The sequence below is a fragment of the Synchiropus splendidus genome, chromosome 6 (assembly GCF_027744825.2).
Source record: "Synchiropus splendidus isolate RoL2022-P1 chromosome 6, RoL_Sspl_1.0, whole genome shotgun sequence".
In the NCBI taxonomy this organism is placed as follows: Eukaryota; Metazoa; Chordata; class Actinopteri; order Syngnathiformes; family Callionymidae; genus Synchiropus; species Synchiropus splendidus.
The window spans coordinates 9207338-9223597 of NC_071339.1; the positions used below are offsets into that span (position 1 = coordinate 9207338).

General features: G+C 43.9%; 1 protein-coding gene across 8 annotated transcripts; it reads right to left on the reverse strand.

Moving 5' to 3' along the window:
• Positions 1-371: 371 nt before the first annotated feature.
• On the reverse strand, positions 372-16037 carry pxk (PX domain containing serine/threonine kinase). 8 transcript variants are annotated; one of them, XM_053867280.1, is made up of 19 exons: positions 15751-16036; positions 13424-13474; positions 13011-13058; positions 11879-12065; positions 11721-11798; positions 11048-11121; positions 10898-10972; positions 8317-8421; positions 7926-8027; positions 7696-7857; positions 7227-7344; positions 7068-7146; positions 6937-6985; positions 6779-6856; positions 5344-5430; positions 5203-5272; positions 4726-4776; positions 3737-3765; positions 1180-1269 (listed from the first exon to the last, which is right to left on the reverse strand). In XM_053867280.1, exons 1-18 carry the CDS (start codon positions 15853-15855, stop codon positions 3749-3751), a joined length of 1536 nt encoding a protein of 511 aa, XP_053723255.1. In that variant the 5' UTR covers positions 15856-16036; the 3' UTR covers positions 1180-1269; positions 3737-3748. The 8 variants fall into 8 exon arrangements, 7 of the variants coding, with proteins under 7 accessions (XP_053723256.1, XP_053723250.1, XP_053723251.1 ...); XR_008414792.1 differs by lacking the exon at positions 3737-3765 and adding an exon at positions 1968-2083 and having other exon boundaries at positions 1189-1269; XM_053867278.1 differs by having other exon boundaries at positions 1202-1269; positions 3737-3768.
• Positions 16038-16260: the final 223 nt, after the last annotated feature.

The following is a 16260-nucleotide window of genomic DNA, read 5'->3' on the forward strand; positions in this document are numbered from 1 at the left end:
CTGGGTCTGATGTCACCAGCATATTAATGTTATTGGGTTAGGGGTTAGGGTTAGATGCTGGACGCCATTTTAAAAACATGTCCAGAAAGTGACGTTACGTATCCCAGTGCACAAGGAAACATGGTATTCACTGACCTCTCTACAACCGACTGCTACACCTGCGTCTGACAGCTCAGTGAACAGATGTGCACTGTGTAATATGGATTGATGCCGTCATGCAACTGCAACCTGTAAAAGTCATTAAAGCTTAGGTTTAGCAGTTTGATGATGCTTTGCCTGTTGTATTTCAGTCACCAAATCATTGCCCCTTTTTTCTGCACCTGCTGCAGAGAGAGAAAGAATACTGAACAAGATCAATAAAGAACACTTAATCTATTTATGAATTCATATATTGTCTGCATTTATTGTAGGTAGATCATGGATCTGTCTACAGTCTTTTGCATGTCTTGGTCTTCGTGAGTCTCCACAGTGGAGTTTGTTCTGGAGAGAATAACAGACTCCAGAGAGGGTGGTTGCCAACTGTAAGTCTGAGTTGCAAATGCAAATAAACAGAATGGTCAGTTAAAACTGAAAAACCGTCTACACTAAATTCTCATGGTTCTTTGATCATACAAGAAAAGCATTCCAATAGACTCTTTTTTCTCCATCAGATGACAGACATAGCCAGGAAAAACTAAGAGCCGACGGAAGGTTAATAATATTTTAATCATGGTCATAAAGGGACCTGACCAGTCCATTTTGGTCACTGACATCCTGCAGTGAAACATTCTTCTATCGCTGCATATTACAGTTCTGAGGTTGTTGAAAAAAAAGACTTGCAGTTTTTTGGGCTGAGTCTTTGCAAATGCACAATAGATCCCAAAATCCAGAGTTTTCCATTCCCAAAAAAAAGCTGAGGAAAAAAAAAAACAAAGAGCTGAAGCAGAAGGTGGACGAGAATAAGCGTCTTGCCTATCTGTAATAATAATCCTGGGTGCCTTTCACAGGGAGGGCCATGGTGCAGGCAGACGGACACATCAGGGCTTGAGCTTTTGGGTTCAGTTCACAGTCAGAGGACTGGTCTGCAGCGGTCTGCGGTTTGGGCCTTCTTCAGGTTACCTTTACTGAAGGTCTGGATGGAGCTAAGCAAGGCAGTGCGGCTCCCGTCAGCTCTGTCAGCTGAGGGCAGAGGAGGAGGAGCTGAAGATGCTTCCAGTGGCGGAGGGGGTGGTGGTGGTGGTGGTGGTGGTGGTGGAGGAGGAGGAGGAGGCGGTGGAGCATTCCGGACTCCTGTAGGGGGCACGACAAACATCAGACCAAATAATCATGGAAAGCGGATAAGACTCTGCAGAAGCCTGTTACACAACAAACTTGTATGAACATTATTTTTGATGGATGAAGAGCATTTAATGAAATGATGTCCTCTCAAATCTAGTTAGCAAACGCGCTTTGAAAAGCAGGGATCTGAGGTGGATCCGTCCGTTAATCGGGCCCAATTGTCAAAGGTGAAGGTCCGATCGAGTTCGCAAAGGTGGGCATATCAAATAATATTTGGGGGACCTTCCCAAGAAGCACACACAAGAACGCTTGGGTCACAACAGTTGAATAAGCTAGTTAACTACAGTCTGGACTAGCAGCTGAGCAGGTCTTTAGAGCGAGGTAGTATATTGCTTGTGGTGTAAGGCATGCAGCAGTGACACCACAGGCATAGGGGAAAAAAATAAATATGGAAAAAAAATAGATCAGAATATTAAAAAGTAGCCTGAAACCGTGCAACCTCGCAAATGAAGTCGAGAATCTGTCATCAGACCTAAACTAGTGACAGTCAGATGTTTTTTTTTGTGTAACCAGCAGCTGCAGGTCAACAGGAGCTCAACCCACCATCAGTTCAACACAACAAATGACTGTAACATTCTGGCCAATTTACGAAGTAGCGTTCTTTTTCCACTCAAAACATGATACTTATCATGTAGGACTGTTTCTCTTACACGAGAGGTGAGGGCATTATGGCATGAACTGATGGTGACTTCAGCGTTGCATATGCCTCCCTTACTGGCCCTTCAATTCTCCCAAACAACAACAGCAGAGAAGCCAGAGGACGAGGCTGAAAAACAAGTGGGGATATAAGCATATCCCGACAGAATGAAAGAACACCGATCAGCCTGATACAATCCAGAGACACGTGTCACTGCTGGAGCAATGGAACCACAGTGGTCTCTGTTTTAACCACCAACATGGTTGGCAAAAGAGAAAACCTCCAAGGTCAGTGACTTTTGTCATCTCAGGCTGGAGGTCGCAAGGGTTCTTGTTGGATTAATATTCAGAACATTTCCAGTCCACACCTTTGAACAATTAGAAATAGATCAGATCTGTTTTGAAGTCTCCAAGAATAGTTTCAATTTATAGCTAACTTTTATTTAAACACGCCAATCTCAGGCCATGCTGTCGGTGTAGAAGCTGAAGCAAAGAGCCACAGACTTCCCTCCCTGAAAAAGCTCCAGACTCTTCTGCTGGAAAATCCAGGTCAAACAAGACATAATCTCTCGGACCTGTGCTGAATATGCTCGGGAATCCTCACTAGAGAGGCGTTCAGGAGACATCCTGACACTTTACCTGGCCTGTCACGGTGTGAAGGAAGAGGAGTGGTCAATGGATGAAGTAGCAGTGGTGGAAATAATTTGAGTTTTCCAGCCTCAGTAAAATGACCTTACTAGGAAACAGATCTGACCAGCACTTCAACAACATAGAGGCCCCTACTGTGAGCTTTTCTGTTGTTCTTGTCGATATGATGCCAAGTGTAATGCTCAGTGACAGCGCTCCCTCTCCATCAGTAGAGGAGGACAACTCCCCCTCTGTTAAGGAGGCCTTGTCCTGTCACAGTCCTCCACCCAAAAGTGGAACTTGGGGGGGGGGGTAGTTATGGTTAGGGAAGCTGTTACTAGTGTGTTTTCAAATGTCTCTTGTGGACTGACAGTCGTCTGATCATTATCCAAACAAAAGCTTCAAGTATGAGGAAGAGTTTTCTCATCCATGAGAAAGCTCTGCATAGATCACAGAGCCGCAAAGATAACCCCCTCAAAAGCTCCTCCCCCAACACACACAGAGATACACATGCAGACAGACGGGACAGATGGATCACAATCTCCAACGAAGGCGGCAGTCTGAGCTCGGGGGTCATTGAAGATTGTGCGGTTTTAATTAAGGCGGTCGTACGTCCACTTCCAAGCAAGCACAGAATCACATGACCTCTCCCAAGAGACACCAGAATAGACACCCAGCTTCCTCCTGATGGTGTTTTACACGTCAAAATGAAAAGATTCAGAAGAAAGATTCAGATCTGATGTCATGATCATGAACACCTGCAACAAGTGCATCTGCGATTATCAGTGACACTGAAGAGCCTATAAACACTAGCGGATCACATCCAAATAAATCTGTGGTTAAGTGTCAGATGTAATATATAGATCACAAGCACGATTAGAGGAAACCATTAGACAGGGAGGCAACCAGGACGGTGAATCAACTCAGCCTGGATATATGCTCCACTTACAGTTAGCAGGTCAGAAGTATCAGAGTTTTACAGTTTAGCAGCAGGAGGTGCCCAAATATGTTCTGAATCTTTTAAATCAATAAACGGCTCCATACATCGGTTGGTGGTGGTGACAGCGAGCTTGCTGGAAAGCTACACAGTACGACAGCTTTTAAAACCGATGCGACTTTGGTGGTGGTCATCCACAGTACATGTGTTTTACTTTACCCCACGACACGGTCAGAATGGAGCATGCTCTACTGGTGGAGAGACAGCACAAGAAGAAGAGAGAGAAGGACAAGACACTTTACTGATCAAAGCAACGGCGTGTATTTGCACACAAAAAGAAGGGAGGATGAAACAGCGCAGAGTGAAATCACCCACATCACACTTGATTACATTGAATTAATTTGACGAAGAGCAGGGTTGGGTCCAAAGTGCTTCATAACATGGAACAGAAAAGGAAGTTAAAATATCTTTTGAGGAGAAAAAGGTGCAGGATTTCCTCTTGATCACCTGCAGAAACAGGACAGCAAATACATCTCGCTACACCTTTTATTTGTATTGAATTTCTTACTCTACTTGTGACTTTAGCAAAAGTCTGATAGTCTCACTATCTTAGAACTGACGTGAAGTCTTTAAAATAAACAATTATTATTATTATTGGATACAGACTATTTTCATGTTAAGTTTAGCGCATACATTTTGCTTTCTTTTAATGCTTTACTACTTCTGTCAAAAAAAAGACTTTCACATCATTTTCAACAATTTTGACTGCATGAAAAATGACTTTTCACTTATCACTGTATTTCGTTCTTTACTTGTCCTGAAAGCCAGTCATTTTGATGATGCATTGCACAGCAACAACCTTTTTCAAAAATATAATACAGATTACATGACTTTGTAATGATATTGTAGTGTTATATCAGATGGGACATAAAGCAATTTCAAAACCCTTCAAATACTAAATGAGCGGTTGCCAACTTATCAAACAATGGTCATATTCTCACAAAACACTCATGCATCTATCTATGCAACCGGTGTCCCTTAAGGTAGAGGCATTAAATCACGTTACTGTGATAAAACATACTAGCATCAGCTGAGGGTCATGATACGCTGTCGGTGATCGTGCTGAGGAAGATTTAACACAAGGTGGCTCCAGAAATAAAGTAATTCCACAGTGAATCTGGATGGAGAGGAGGAGAGGGATGACTTACCTATTGGAGTGGGGGAGGAGGGGCATGTGGGAGGAGAACTGGCCCCGGAACCTAAAACACCAAAATAGTTACCGTATTTTCCAGATGATAGGTCACAGTTTGTTTCAAAGTATCACTGGACCTGCGAGTTAAACTCCGGTACTACTTACTACTACATACTACTACATATTAAAATGACAGAATTGCACATGATCTATAACGTTTCACACTGACCGACACGACAAAGGCTTAAAGATGGTATTACGTCTGTGATGCACCCCGATAAGCTTGACTTTGTCCCACCAACAATCAAGAAGGTCATTCCCCAGGCCAGAAATCTTGTGAGTTAAGCATCACGACAACAGGAAAACGCAATATGTCACAGTGCAAGTTTTAAGAGGATCTTTGTAGAGTTACCGCTTCAGGCAACAGATTTTGTGAAATAAATCCCCCCCCAAAAAATCTCCTAGCTCTGTTCTAGCAAGTAGACAGACCTACCAGAGTTGTTGTTGTTGTTCCTCACTGAAGCATCTTCTTCATTCTCATATGCTGACTGTCGGGACTTTTGCTGAGATACAAACATATTCTTCTGAATTCACTGATTCCAATGCTTGTTCCCAAGCTGACCTTCACCCTCACCTTCCTAGCCAGAATCTTCCTCCTCTTCTTCTGTTCCTCAGAGCCATGATGTGACTGAGCTCTGGTCAGCCGTCTGTGCTGGTGGAGCTGGGGTTAAACAAAAAGTCAATTACAATTACATGAAACATTATGCAACAATGAATGAAATGGAAATACATTTAACTAAATAATTTCTGTAAATGCCGGACTATAGAGCGCACTGGAAAATTAGCTGCACCCACTAAATTTAAGAAGGAAAATGGATGTTGTTCATACACAAGCTTTATTAGCCACGGGTGCAGTGGTGCTGTTTGCACCGTAGAAAGGTCAGTGGTGCATAAAAATGCATGGAGATCACTTCTAAACTAGTTTTGAAAAAGGGGTCCAACATCGAGACTGACATATTTTATTGACATTAGAGCGCTCAAAATGCACTGTTTTCGCCCGCATAGCCAAAGTTCCGACACCACAGCAGGTCTCAGCTGCTGCTTCTCGTCTCCAGTCCTCCAGGAGATCAGCTCTGTTGGCTGAGCTGCGGACACGCCGGTGAAAACGGTGCATGTTGAGCGCTTTAAGGTAAATAAGGGCGGTTTCACACTGCACACTCTGTCTCGAGACAAAGTGTGTTCGGCTCAAAAGTCAGAGATGTGAACACAAGCGAGTCGGGTTTTGGCCGCGGACTTGATCCAGGCTTGAGACATGCACTTTGTTTCAGGAAACTCTCCACCGGGGGTGAGCTGCTTGTCTCAGGTGACTGGCGCTAGATACCAGAAACTATGTGTACAGCGCAACTCCACACAAACATGATAAATGCCGGGCAGTAACGGGTCTGATTGCTGTCATTCAAAAACAACTTCTCAAACTCCCTGAACACTGAGGTGTGCAGCGTGGATCAGTCAACACGATCCATATTACGCAGCTTGTCTCCGCTATTTCCTTGTAAAATAAACATGACAAGACCATGTTTAGTTTGGCTGTGAAACGCCACATTCTGTTACAGCCGTGGTGGAGCTCCGTCATCAGTTCATATCTGAAGTGAGGACGACTCGTAGTGACAGAAATTCTTAGTAGCCGATAAATAGGCTGTCACCCGGCTCTTGACGACTTCCTTTAGACGTGCTTCATCGTGGGTCACAAACCAGCTATTCTTCGTAAAGCGCCGCCAGCGGAGGAGGAAAAAAGGGACATGGCCTGAGGCTGCACAGTGTGGGGCGAATCGAACTCAGGCTGTCCGAGACAGAACCCGCAGCCCAAAATGCCTGTGATTTCAGCGGTTTGATGTGACAAAACTCTGTGACAAAAAAGCGGCGGCTTATAGTCTTGAAATTAGGGCATATATAATATTGGCTTGTGGCAATATTACAAAAGTAAACTCATCTATCTCCCTGTCAATCATTATTATTTATTCTGCAGAGCAGCATGACAGCAAGGACAAAGACATGCCAAAGAGACGTACCAGTCTCTGCTCCTCTTGTAGCCGCTTCTCCAAACTTTCCTTTGCTGTTTTCAGTGCTTCTTTAAGTCTGCTGGGAACCTGTGAATAGACATGAATGCTCATTCCAGTACACTTATTTTAACTGATCAACACATAGGACACTCTGCACAGTCGCTCACCCTGATGTGGACTTTCTCTGAGTGCTGCAGCTGGACGTCATTGAATAGGCTGCCAATAAAAAATGAAAACAGATTAAAAGCCATGCCATCCAAATTTTGGGGGGCAGCTGTGAGTGCAGGCTGAAACTCACTGGGTCTGAATGAGCTGCGTGACTGTGGGCATCCGGCTTTTACAGGCCTCTGTGGACAGAATGGACTGCAGCACCGACACTGAAAGACACACACACACATGAAGTCATCGCTAAAATCCAGCAGCACAACAATAGCCTTCTGACGTGTGCAGAACTGACCCACTGTGGTGTAGGGGACGGAGGGATACTCATCCACAGGGACGGTCTCAGGCGGCTGCCCATACGTCATCTCGTACAGTAGATGTCCAAAGCAGAAGACGTCCACACTTTCTATGGTCTGGATATGAAACATTTATATTTAGGAAAGCCTGACAACATGCTTCAGTAGTTAGTATAGGTTAGTAGGGCGATTCTTAACCATAGGGCCGGGGCCCATGGTTGGGCTCTGGGCGCCCCCTAGAGGGCCGCTAAAAGTTTTTTGTTTCACATCTTAGGGCCTTGAGGGCCGCAAGCTTTAATACAGTAGCCACGAAAGGTGGCAGTAGTGTGTCGCTGAATTGACTTGACAGCAGTAAATAGTACATGGATGCAAAACTATTGCTGCAGGTTATGCTTTAACTTCATGACAAGCACTTCAATTCCTCTTCTAGGTCAGACGACCAAAGGTTACCACACTGTGTTGACGCACGTTAATCTTCCTGAGCTGAGTGAAAGCCGGGCGCAGCACTGAGGGGACTCCTAGCACGCCATTCTCCACGTCCAGCAGCTGACACACGTCGTCCTCCACCAAGACATTGCCAGCGTGTAGGTGGCCGTAGAACAACCCTCCATCATGGAGGACTTTCAGACCCTGAGCCCACGACAGCGCATCAAGATAAGGCCATCGAACAGGGGGGTTATTCCTGTGTGTGAAATTACCTCCAGTATTTGTCGGCCGTACAGTTTGATGTGCAATAGTTCGAGCCCCTGGGTCTTCTTAGGGTTGCAGTACTTTTTCAAATACATTTCTTTGGGCTTCACCTGAAAACAAACAGTAGAACCGTTTCTTAATCTCCAATGATCAGCGTCGACCACTCAGAACTTGCGTGTGTGAAGAGATGTCGAGTTCATGACGGTAGAACCCGACAGTGTTACGCCGGACAAGTGGACTCGAACACTTCTCCGAAAACCTTTTTTTCAGATCTGCCAATCTTGATTAAAAGATTTGCTGCTGAATTTGAATCTGATTGGATTTGAAGTGCAAATCCAGATTAAAAGTCCAACTGCATCTCAGAATGGTGCTGGTGGTTCTGGACCGAGCGAGCCGTACCTTACAGATTTGGTCTCTCAGGGAACCTTTCTCACTGAACGGCCGGATGAGCAGAGCGGAGGACTCATTCGTGCTGGAGAAGATGAGCGGACAGATGAAGGGACTCTGCAGACACAACAAATACAGTGACTTTCAACTGGGCAAACCTTGTATTGGAAACGCTTCAGAGCATTTCAAACGTAAGAAACAGGTCTGAGAGGGATTCTGACTTGTGCTGATCTTCATCTTGGCGTTACGTTTTTTTAGCTACAAATGTAGCGTAACAAAATCTAGAATCTGACCCTTTACTCGTTTGGATTAACTGCTTCTGAGTTTTACAGCAGCAGGACAAACAAAATCTAATTTTGTTTAGGAGTTATGCACATGTGTTGACTGTCAACAGCTCAATGTTAGGGGGCTTTTGCACCTTGGATTCTGTCTCAAGATGAACCACTGTTTGGCTAAAAAGTCTGTGATGTGAACACAACAGGGGTTTTGGATGTGGACTAGATCCCACCTGGAGAGCTGCACCTCAGGACTAGCTCAGCAGTGGGTGAGACTGTTGCCACAAGCAACTGAGCTAGATGCCGACTCCACTCAAACATGATCTCATGATTTCTGATCGCTGTCTGAGTGGACAACTGTGGTCAAAAATAACTTGACTAACATTAGTGATGTCAGATTCCAACTCTTTTCACTGACAAGCTGTTGGCATCATGAGGGTGACTGTGTGGATATATAGTGAGATACAAAGCAATGCTGAATTCCTCACATGGCCACAAGCTTTGAAATAGCTCGTCTAGACTCCTTCTCAGCAATGGGGTGAGAAGCTGAAACCCTCTGAGAGGGTAGAGCTGCTGCTCCTCCATGTCCAACTGGACCAAAGACAGTCCCACAGGACTCTTCACAGACCTGAGAACATCTCGGTATCACCCCAGAGGAGCTGAGGGATAGGACTGATTACTGAGCACATACGAAGGAAGGGATTTCTAAAATTTTGGAAACTTCCTAAGCTCAAAGAGAGAAAAATGGTTAGAGCCAGAAATGGACTGCTGCCGGATCATCTACAATGACTGTTAAGACTAACTCCTGATGAGGAGGAGCAGAGACGAAGTGAGAACTTCTATATGCTCGAACCACATAAACTTAACCAGCAACCAAACCTACAGCCAATTATAATGACGTTATTTTTTACATTTTCACCCTCAAAACTCAATGAGGACCAGCCAAAATGTCCTCACAAAGCAAATGTCCTCATAAAATCAGTGTCAAAGAGTGGACCATATTGTGAACCATATTACGTGTGTGGACACGGACACGGACACGGACACGGACACGGACACGGACACGGACACGGACACGGAGGGAGGGAGGGAGGGAGGGAGGGAGGGAGGGAGACAGACAGACAGACAGACAGACAGACAGACAGACAGACACACAGACAGACAGACACACAGACACACAGACACACACACACACACACACACACACACACACACACACACACACACACACACACACACACACACACACACACACACACACACACACACACACACACGTTTGTCTTCCTATCTTAGGGAGTACTGTCATTGACATACATTGACATAACCCTTTCCCCAGCCTCTCCCCATAAACCCAACGATCTAAAACAAATAGCTTAACTGAACCTTTGCCATGAACCAAACAAAAACCCAACAATAATAATTGAGCTATTTTGTAGTTTTAACCCTCAAACAGACGCTTGACAAAGTGACTGGCCAAAATGTCCTTACGCACATAAACGTTTGTTTTGCTCATTTTCTTCAGACCTCTCATTGCCTTCATGCTTTCCCCAGCCTCTCACCCTAAACCTAACCATCCAAAAGAAATGGCTCACTTTAACCAGGACTCTGAACCAAACTTAAACCTAATCATAATAAACTACTTTTACATTTGACCCTCCGAACCTTGTGAGGACAGGCCAAAATGTCCTCACAAGAAGGTGGCTTGTCAAGACTTGGTACTCACAAGTATGGCAAAAAATACACCCCCCCCACACACACAATCCCTAACACAGATACAAGTTCACACATGGTTACACACATAAATCAAAATAGTCATTTTACATGTTACATGTAACATGTTAAGTAACACATTTGTAATGTTTAATTCACAACATTCATTCAAGGTTTCTGGTGATCAGGAAGTCTGAACCACCTCGCTTTGACCCTGTGATATTTGCCTCCTGTGAACTCACAGGACAGGATTGACAGCCATCAAGTCCAAGTCACATCAGGTGACTTAAACACAGATTCAGTGGCTGTGAGAAACAGACAGGTTCAACGTCCTGAAGCGCTATTTCACTACATTACCGAAAAAAACACGAACATATTAGCATCACAAATGTGAATGGTAGTCTTGTTCAAGGTCTGGAGAGTATTTTTTTACACACGTTTCATGTGAGAAAAGACCTCGTCCAGCTAAGAGGAAACCAAGGAGGACACTATGGCCCCCTTTGCCCCAACTCTCTGGACAGGAAGTGCAGCAATTTCATCATACTGGAGTGTCCACATACTTGACACCATGTGGCGACTGAGCTGTAATAAGCGAGTATCCATACCGTGACGCTGGTCAGCAGTTTAACAGCTGACTGCAGGTCTTTGTCCGACAGGAACTTATCTGGACCCAGGTCCACCTATAAAACAAACGCACAGGTGGTAAACGCTTGTTGCAATTCACCCACTGCTTATTCACTTCCACCGGCACTCACCCAGCTCAGCAGGTACCTCTCTTTGGCCTGTTCTTTGTTTTTGATCAGAAAATACTTTTTCCTTAGTCTCCAACCTGAAACCAGACGGTCCATTAGAAATGGACCCGCTCTCAGCAGGCCCTTCTCAGCCAATTCTCACCAATCAGTCACATGACCGGCTCATATCAGTAGGGAGTCATTGAAACAGGGGGGCGTGCACAAAACCAAATCTTGTCTGAACTGTGGTTGATTTACTCAGGAGGAAGTCAAAGGAAACTACTCAACAGAATGTCCTGATAAAAGAGTTAGCGATTCAGACAGGAGAGGCTCACAGCAGTGAGCACAGGAATAAAGCCTGATACTTAGCTTTCACTACAAAGTGAAGCCTATTCAAGAGTCAACATCCTGTCATCATTTGAAAAAAAAGTGTTGCTCGATCGCACGTCAGCTTCCTCAGAGGTGTCAAATTACACTAGAAATTTCTTCATCTGCTCTCTCAGAAGTTGCTGAGTCTGACTTTCTGATACAACTGGCAAGACACACTATCATTTCACTGTCTAACTGTAAAGCTCACAGGGAGCACTCTTACGAGAGCACACAACAAAACAAGCCAGAGAGACCTGGGTTCTGAAGCTGATCTTACTCTTCACTAACAAATAACAACAAAGCGATGAAATAAGAACCTGGTCCTTACCAATGTCTCTGAGTGGCTCCACCACCTCCCACTTTGGGTCTGACCTGAAGAACATGGAGACCTGCTGCAAGGCGATTTCTGGGAGAGACAGAGAGAAGATTCATAACCAGATGAGGCTGATTTGAAGTCACACATTGTTACAAGTGATACATTTTTACCTGTGTAGTTGGCAGAGTAGTTGTTGGGATCCAGGAATTTCTTGACAGAGAGTGCCACAGACAGAAGCGGATGCTGAGTAATGGAGTCCAGGTAGGCCTGCAGTCCTCTCTGCCTCTCTGCGATGAACTCCCTGTCCATGTTTCCGATCAGCTTCTTGGGAGGGAGTGGCAGAGTGATGCCGGAAATCTGACGGCACATTATAGTAAATCAAAAATAAATAAATAAAAAAGGCATCTTGACCTCATTCAGAACTTGCTCCAATATTTATGATTCATATCGAGAAACAAAATGTATCATAAGTGCTGTGACTTTTAATCTCAATTAATCGCACTAAAGATGAATTAAATCGCAGTTCATGGCTGATGAATCCCACATTTTGTATCTGTTCTAAATGCAACTTCAAGGAAGATCAACACCAAGATAATGCTTTCCTCATGCAAACATTTATTATACCCATTTCCCAACATAACAGAAACTGTTAAAGAACATTCTTTAGAATAACCTGAGAAGCACTGAAGACAGTCAAGAGTATGCGAAAAGCATAACATTGAAAACATTACTAGCCACTAACATCTTCCTATACGCTAAATTTAGAACAGATAAAACCAATGTCACCCAATGCATCAGTCTCAAAAAACACCAAAACATTCCATTCTGAACATGAAAGCTCTTTAGGATCCATTGTTCACACACACACACATTCAGTGTGTTGACAGAACCAGCAGGACATGACATGGCAAAATTTCAGTGGGACGTCCATTAACCTCCTGTTATCGTGGTATGCCGAGAACTGACTCAACGTCTCTGTGACTTTTGGCACTGTGCATGTGTATCTCAACACATTTAGAAGGTAAGGAATGACCTTAAAGTTGAATAATTAAATTGGGAAATGATGGCGTCAGCGACATTTGAAAGAAAGAATCGCCAGGTTAGTATGAAAATACTTTGCAGGAGAGAAGCAGAGCCACCAGTGATGTAGATTTGGATTCCTGCTATGGTATGTGAGTGAGAGAGAGAGAGAGAATAATAAGAAGATTTCAGATGAAATATTCATAAGACCATTCTGCTTACTTCCAAAGATTCTAGACTTCAACTCAAGTTCAGTGTTTTTCTGGAGACAGTATCACTAACCATCAGGGTGCTGTTGAGAACGTCAAAGTCGCTGTATCGACGAATCACCTGCAGAAGACGCAGACGGTTACCACGCTGGTGAGGACAGTGATGCTCTAAGCTGCTTTTATCTTAACTATGACAAAACAGTTTGCACAACATAAACAAGAATACATCTTTCATTTTAAGTGGGCAGCTAAAATAAGAGCATTCTTGGGAGGAGAAGTTACAATAATGAATCACTTCTTAAAGAAAACAGAATTGAATATTTATGAGGTACTATATCATAAGATACAACTCGGTAAAGGAGTAAGAAATTAAGTAAATAGCGTGGGAGTAGACCACAAAAAAATGGTGAAAACACAGAATTAAAGCAGTGAAAACTAAAGGATCAACAGGCTAGTTTCAGTCGTGAGATGTCCACTAGAATTTACCTGCCAGCTGTTGTCCGAGGACACGCCCCTCTGCACCCGGATGATGTACTCCTGCACAGACACACGTCATTAACACCGTGGATGAAGATGCTACACTGATTCAAAGATGAAAACTTCTATCTCATATATTCCACTGCTATTCTTTGACTATGCTTATACTTCGTTTACCTTTTTTTGTAGGATATAAAATAAACAAAAATAAATTAGATTAGATTAACCATAAAAACAAATTTTCATTTGACATTGTTCGATCTCTGATCATGTCTTAATATAACAATGAGCAAAAGGAAAATCTATAAATTGAACTGAACTAAAGAAATTTGTTATTGAGCTCATGTGCTGCCAGCACTGGATGGGTGTCACCGTCACTGTACACAGCTCCATATGGAAATCAGCGCCTCTGTAAGTTTAAATTCAGATCAGATGAGGTGGTCCAGACTTTCTCTTGAAACGTCTCCAGCCATTCGTCCTCTTTGCTCACCAACTAATCTCCGCTGCATGTCCTGATATTGCTCCATGGCCTCCGCTGATTCACAGCTTTCCCTTTCTTGTTTACCTAACCCTTGCAGAACCAGCATTTCATGAAAACGTGTCACTTGAACTCAGACTTCCAGTCCTAACATTCACTGATTCTCACTGCTTGTACAGATTTGAATGGTGGTCAGTGATGATATCAAGCTGGGAGCAAGAAAAAGATAGCAATTATAATAATAGAAAATGCATGATGGAAACCATTTAGGGAGAAGTGTCACATTTTTCCATTTTCTCTTTCAACTCTGTCTTCAGCACACTCTGATCCAGCGTGATTCGTGTCAGCTGAGGATGGATGAGAGGGAAACAACACATTTGCGTAAACTAGGACCAGATAAAAGAACTGTTCTGTGCCAGAGAGGTAACCGATTAGTCAAGTTTCAAACCTATGTAATGTTGTTTTCAGCATGAAGTGACCAGCTGAAAGACCGATTGGTTAGGCCGACTCAAGATAATAGTGTAAATAATCACATCAACTAAACAGAGAAGAATAAACATCCCACCAATCTATCGACAAAATTAACATATGTATCTCCATCCGGAATATAAAAAAGAATATGGACAAGCGACATCACTATAAACGATGGCATTCAGAGGTTTCAGCAATAGAAATACAGCCATGACACTTGCTAGATCTCATTTAAAAGTCGATTGCTGAGATAACAGGAGGAGGAATGCATCAACTCGCTTCTGTGTTTGCATTTATACAAACTAGACCGGCAATTTTAATGCCTTCATGGCGCAAAATCTTAGTCTGAGTCACAGTCATGCTCATAACTGATGTCAAAAGCAGCATGCATGGGTTCTGGAAAGCTGTTACACAATAACCACTTAAGTTATAACAGATCCAACTGCATTCCATTGCTGCTAGTGAGGACATAAACTGGGCTATGGAACTTTGGAATAAATGATTGAACGCTGGGGATTACATCATATTCATGAGAGAGCTGAAGTAGGCCAGCTCCAGGTACTAAACTTTACAACTGTCATATTAGGAATCTGTGTCAGTTGATGTGGGGCAAATGTGATGTGTGAAACGGTATCAAGGTTAAACAACACTGTCCATGTAGACAGCCTGGATTATTCCAATAAGGAGAATAAAGGTGATAAAGGTAGCACGTTCAGAAAATGTATCGTTACTACCAATGTCAAAATTACAAGAGTTATCGAATATAAACGTTAAAATGTATTTAAATAGTCTGAACTGATTTGTGGTTACGTGTGAATTTGATGAAATCACTTCCGCTCTTTACAATGTTTGTTGACTCCACTCCTGGTATGAAACTTTCAAATGAATTGTCAACGTGGGAACAGAAAATAAGATCACTGGATGATCTCAGGGAACATTCTGGACTGCGCAGATCTTGGAGACACGCGTGTCATCGTTCAATACAACGCACTGGTTCGGCACAACGCGAGTTTCGGTTCGGGCCTGGATTGAGTTCGGTGATCGTGACAAGTTTGCTGGGTTGGCTTTTCCAGGAAATTGCTGATTCAAAGACAGCGATCCAAAGTGGGACATTGAAAGGCCACGGGATGTATAGCGACGGTTGTTTGGAGACCAACCGACCCATTCGTTTGTTAAATACAGTTGTTGAAGCTCGCCGGTCCAAATCAACAGAGAGACAAATGACCATGTCCGACAATAGGAACAGTGACGCAGCGAATGTCTTTAAATGCCAACTAACTAGAGTTCTAGCGACAGCGGGTTTCAAAGTGAGCGACAGATGCTCGTATGGCATTTTAGAACAGTATTGCCAGCGTGACATCAACAGAGAGACGCGGAGGTAACTCACCGTGTGCGATTGAAGGTTCTGGCTGGTTTCGATCGTCGCTGTCAGCGGGACGGTGTCATCCAGCAGCAGCCCGCCGTGGACCACCGGCTTCTCCAGGAACGACATCCCGGGGGACCCAGCCGACACTCTCCAATGTGGCAGTCCGGCTTTCACCGAGCAAGACCTGGGAGAAGCGCCGCGTCGGGAGAGGAGGGGCTCGCGCGAACGATATTTACCGTAAACAAGCGCCTCCGCAGCGGCGGTCAGACGTCAGCTCCGTCGTCTGTCACACTGGAGCTGCAAAACAACACGAGCGGCACCTTACCGCCACCTGTCGGTCTGGAAAGTAAGTAATTCAATAACGGCAACTACAAATTCTTCTACGCCTCAGGTTGGTTTTCTTTGACAGATGATACAGTCTAATGGCTGATCTGCATATACATGTTCTTCAAAGTAAAACTGTTTTTTTTATCATTATACCAATAAAGTCAAGACTTCAAGGCACTGAACAGCACAGGCTGGTGAGCGCAG